We start from the raw sequence: 4,951 nt of genomic DNA, 5'->3' as shown, positions 1-4,951 counted from the left end.
AAAATGTTATATGGCCGACATTTTACTCTGATCACAGACCACAAGCCCTTAATAAGCATTTTTGGTAGCAGGAAAGGAATTCCGGTATATACAGCAAACCGATTACAAAGGTGGGCAACTATGCTGCTGGACTATAACTTTTCTATAAAGCACCAACCAGGGAGCAAAATCGGCCAGGCAGATGCGCTATCAAGACTCATCTCTTCCCATCAGAAAGTAGTAGAAGACACAGTCATCGCTGCTATATCGGTGGAACCGGAAGTTATGTCTGGACTTGTCTCCACGGTAAGATCTTTACCGGTCACTTCAGAGATGATTCAGGAGGCTACAGCTGCAGACCCATTACTACAAAAAGTCAGAAAATTTCATCTTTCAAGCTGGCCAAAAACATGCACCAACCAGCAACTTCAACCGTTTTTTCAGAGAAGATCATCCTTATCCGAAATTAATGGAACACTTCTTTTTGGAGAACGTGTGATTGTCCCATATAAACTCCAGAACAAAGTTCTCAGACAATTCCACTATGGACACCAGGGAATAAATCGGATGAAAGCTCTGGCACGTGGCTATGTGTACTGGCCAAACATGGACAAGCAACTAGAAGAACTAGTAAGAACTTGTGAAAAATGCCAAATGGTTGCAAAATCCCCTCGGAAAACAACACTGCAGGCATGGCCCACTCCAGAAATTCCGTGGTCACGACTACACATAGACTTCGCAGGACCAATAAATGGACAAACCTATTTAATATTGGTTGACGCATACAGCAAGTGGCCAGAAATCTCCCAAATAAATCATACTACTTCCAATGAAACGGTGAAGAGACTTCAAGAAATTTTCAGCAGATTGGGTGTTCCTGAAATTTTAGTTTCTGACAACGGTACTGCATTTACATCAACAGAATTTACAAATTTCTGTAAACAAAACAGTATCCAGCACCTACGATCTCCACCTTTCCACCCACAATCTAACGGCCAAGCCGAACGCTTCGTAGACACTTTTAAGAGAGCACTCTTGAAGTTGAAGGGGGAAGGAACTACTCGAGAGATCATAGAAACATTTCTAAGTAGCTACAGAGCTACACCAAACCCAAATTGCCCGGAGGGTAAGTCTCCCGCCGAAGCATTGATGAACAGGAAGATGCGCTTACCAATGGATGCAATTCGTCCATCACCAAAGAATCACCCCAAGAGAAACAGGACGATGGAAAATCAATTCAATCGTCATCATGGAGCAAGATCACGTACATTCCTACCAGGACAAGCCGTATGGGCAAAAGATTACCGAAATGGTAAAGAAAAATGGACACAGGGTCATATAGTACGTCGCTCTGGGAAAGTCATATATGATGTGGATGTACAATCATCTATTTGGGTCAGACACGCAAATCAACTGCGTCATTCATACCTTCCAAAGAGACAATCAAATGACATTCCATTGAATATTTTACTGGACACATTTGAATTACCTCAGAGTGTTCCCGCAGCATGCAGGAAACAAAACAAGGCTAAGAAGGACGGTCCAACACGAAGATCACAACGAAGGCGCAAACCAACCTCAGTCCTACAAGTTGACCCACAGCAAACATCTTACAGACATCATCTTCAAAGGGGAGGTGTTAGATGGTCAAAGAGAGATAATCCATAAATCGATAAATGCAGAATTATCTCCCTTCCATCAAGAGATTAGTTGAGCCTGGCGAGCTAGGCAGGACCAGGAGAACAGACGGGAACATTCAACATGGCCGCTATAGACTATCGTTCCTCAATCGTTCATACGAACATTTAAGTTTATGTTATAGTTAAATAAATAATGTATTACAAATGCATTCAGTGTTGATTATAATTCATACCCTTTCAAGTATCGGTTTTACCAAATAATCGCAAACACATCAATATATATATATATAATCGAATCGCGCTAGATTCAGCCACTCTGATGAGTCGTAGACGACGAAACACGTGTCAGTGGATAATTATATTTTAAAAACAATATATATACCGCTCCCCATGTGGGGGTACCAAATTGGTTAAAGGGGGAATTATTCCCAACTCGCATTTAGGTAAGAATGCACTTTTGTAAATAATTGAATTCATTCAAAAACGTATCGCAAAAACAAAAACAAATAATATATATATATATATATATATATATATATATATATATATATATATATATATATATATATATAAGGAATGAAAAAATACCAGCGGTGGTTGACGTTATGTTATGAGAAAAATAGAAAAAACCGAATGAAATTATTAAAAAATCAACGTTTCGTCCTTATTTCAGAGGACATCTTCAGGATAATTGAAATAAAAAATAAAAATGTAAGAAAAGAAAAAGTCATAGATCGTGCGAAAAAGACAGTTCTTGAATCCTACCCATGTCGGGAAGGACAAACATATGTGTGCGTATGGGAAGGTTGGGTTGTTCGATGTCTATATATACACTTTTAAAAATGCGTTAAAATAAATATGTACATTTTTTTTTTCTGTAAACTTATTCATTTTGTTGAAATAGTTAAGGAAAAACGGTTTAGCCAGGATCTATTTTGATATTTTGTTCTTGGATTATTAAACCGTTTTTCCTTAAATATTTCAACAAAATGAATAAGTTTACAGAAGAAAAAAAAATGTACATATTTATTTAACGCATTTTTAAAAGTGTATATATAGACATCGAACAACCCAACCTTCCCATACGCACACATATGTTTGTCCTTCCCGACATGGGTAGGATTCAAAAACTGTTCTCTTTTTCGTACGATCTATGACTTTTTCTTTTCTTACATTTTTATTTTTTATTTCAATTATCCTGAAGATGTCCTCTGAAATAAGGACGAAACGTTGATTTTTTAATAATTTTATTCGGTTTTTTCTATTTTTCTCATAACATATATATATATATATATATATATATATATATATATATATATATATATATATATTAGTGAAAAATTTTGTTGAAATTCAAAGACTCACGTTTTCTTTTTTATAACCTTCTTTTATTTCCTGGATTTTTTTTTTCATTACAGCTGTTTCGTTAGTGGGAAAGCAATTTTACGATCTATGTGTCTATAAAAAGATCCTGTCCCCACCAACTTTTTCAGATGTTTATCCATTAGATTTTTACAACAAAAGGTATATTTTTTACATGCTGAATATCGTATTTGGGTAAAAAGACTTCCAAAGCCATACTTCCTCACTTCCACCATCTTTTGGTTTTATATATATATATATATATATATATATATATATATATATATATATATATATATAGAGAGAGAGAGAGAGAGAGAGACACACACACACACACACACATACACACACACACACAGGGGGACTTTTTTTTTACTTCTGCTGACCCCAAATAAGGCATAATGCCACTAAGGGACTACTATTTGAGACCATATCTAAACGGATTATTTGAGATGAGCATGATGTTTGTTCACATTAAACTTAAACTTCCTCGTGTTAGTACAGCCCGAGAATCGGAAAACAGGAAGAGATTTCCAAAGTTTAGCAGTCTTAGGGAAGAAGCTATAAGAGTAGGCTTTCCGGCATCAAGTGACATCTACAGTGAAGGGGCGGGATCTTGCTGGCAGACGAGTTAGTCGTGGGTAGGTATGTCGTAGAGGTACAGATGCAACAAGTTCATCAAAGTGTATTTCATGAAAATACTTGTAAAAAATGGTACAGGGATGCAACATTGTCGCAAAGGGATAACGGTTGGAGGTTGATTGATAATTTTGGGACCCTGTTTAAGAGGGAAAGACTAGCGGTAGATGTCATTGTCCATTCATATTGCCATATTAAATCATGTTTTTTAAGAAAAAGCTGATTTCTGCCAAATTCTCAAAGCCTTACCTCCTTATTTTCATTGCTCTTTCGATGGCTTTTATTTCTCTTTTTCGTTCTATGTTTGCTTCTCTTTTCTTGTTTTTTTTTCTCTTCCTTGCCTTCCTTTTCTCTTTTATGAGAGTTCTCTCTGAAAACTGAAAATGCTAATTTTGCCATGAAGATTAAAATTTCAAACGACTCATGGTGGGTGTAGGAAAGTTATGTAGAAAGTTGAATTGAATGAATTCCTGCCTTGATAGAATTCAAAACTTCGTAGCCTTGTGGGGGGATGTCCTTTTCTCTTCCCTGCAACCTCTTTCTCACAGAAGAGATGTTGTGAGTTTGTCTCTGCTTTATCGTTATTTTCATGGCAAGTGCTCGGCTGAGCTCCATTCTATGGTCCCCCCTCGCCAAACTTTCACAAGAAACACCCGTCTAGCAGAAAACACTATCACTAATTTCCCCCCACTCTTTATCTGCGCCTAAACCTAAACGTAGATTCCATGAGGAAAGCTTATTTCTTAGAACTGCACGCCTATGGAATTGTCTTCCTTTTTCCTGCTTTCCAACTGACTACAATATGGTTGTGTTCAAGTCTAACGTAAACAAGTTCTTGATGGGCCATTCCATATAAGTTAACAAATTTACCGAATCTCCATTACTAACTATTGTCCAATTTCTATTGTACACTCTTTAACCCTTATCCTCGAGTGGCCTCTTGGCCTTGATAAGTGGTGATGCCTATATAAAAAAATAGGGAATTCATCTCAATTTCAGCTTTTTTTTGTCACTGTCCATTCACATCGAAAAAATTTAAATCAATTTTTTTTTTTCATATTTGAAAGTTGATCTTATTTACCTTCTTTTTGTACTGCATTCAGTTTATACATGGTGGTCACAAGATGAATGGATTGTGTATTCACTTTTTTTTAACATGCAACTATAAACTTATCCACCCCAAACAGGCAAACAGGGTATATATTACCGATTGAAACTTAAAGAGCTACTATTTGGCATCATGTCTGATAGAAGACTGTGGGAAGTTGAGCAGTGAGCTGTCTGTTTACATTTAAACTTCTGCAGTTTAGTAAAGTCAGAGAAGCAAGAAA

The 4,951-nt window shown here is 36.5% G+C and overlaps 1 protein-coding gene across 1 annotated transcript; it reads left to right on the top strand.

Moving 5' to 3' along the window:
* Window positions 1-1,140: 1,140 nt before the first annotated feature.
* Window positions 1,141-1,647, top strand: LOC145259602 (uncharacterized). The gene has a single exon (XM_080117257.1). It carries the CDS (start codon window positions 1,141-1,143, stop codon window positions 1,645-1,647), a length of 507 nt encoding a protein of 168 aa, XP_079973383.1.
* Window positions 1,648-4,951: the final 3,304 nt, after the last annotated feature.

This window comes from Euprymna scolopes, chromosome 35 (genome assembly GCF_053919585.1).
Source record: "Euprymna scolopes isolate OS-2025 chromosome 35, ASM5391958v1, whole genome shotgun sequence".
Lineage (NCBI taxonomy): Eukaryota > Metazoa > Mollusca > Cephalopoda > Sepiida > Sepiolidae > Euprymna > Euprymna scolopes.
This window is presented reverse-complemented; position numbering and strand designations above follow the sequence as displayed.

Coding starts and splice junctions, on each gene's coding strand:
- LOC145259602 (XM_080117257.1), top strand. CDS start 1,141: ATGCGCTTACCAATGGATGCAATTCGTCCATCACCAAAGAATCACCCC.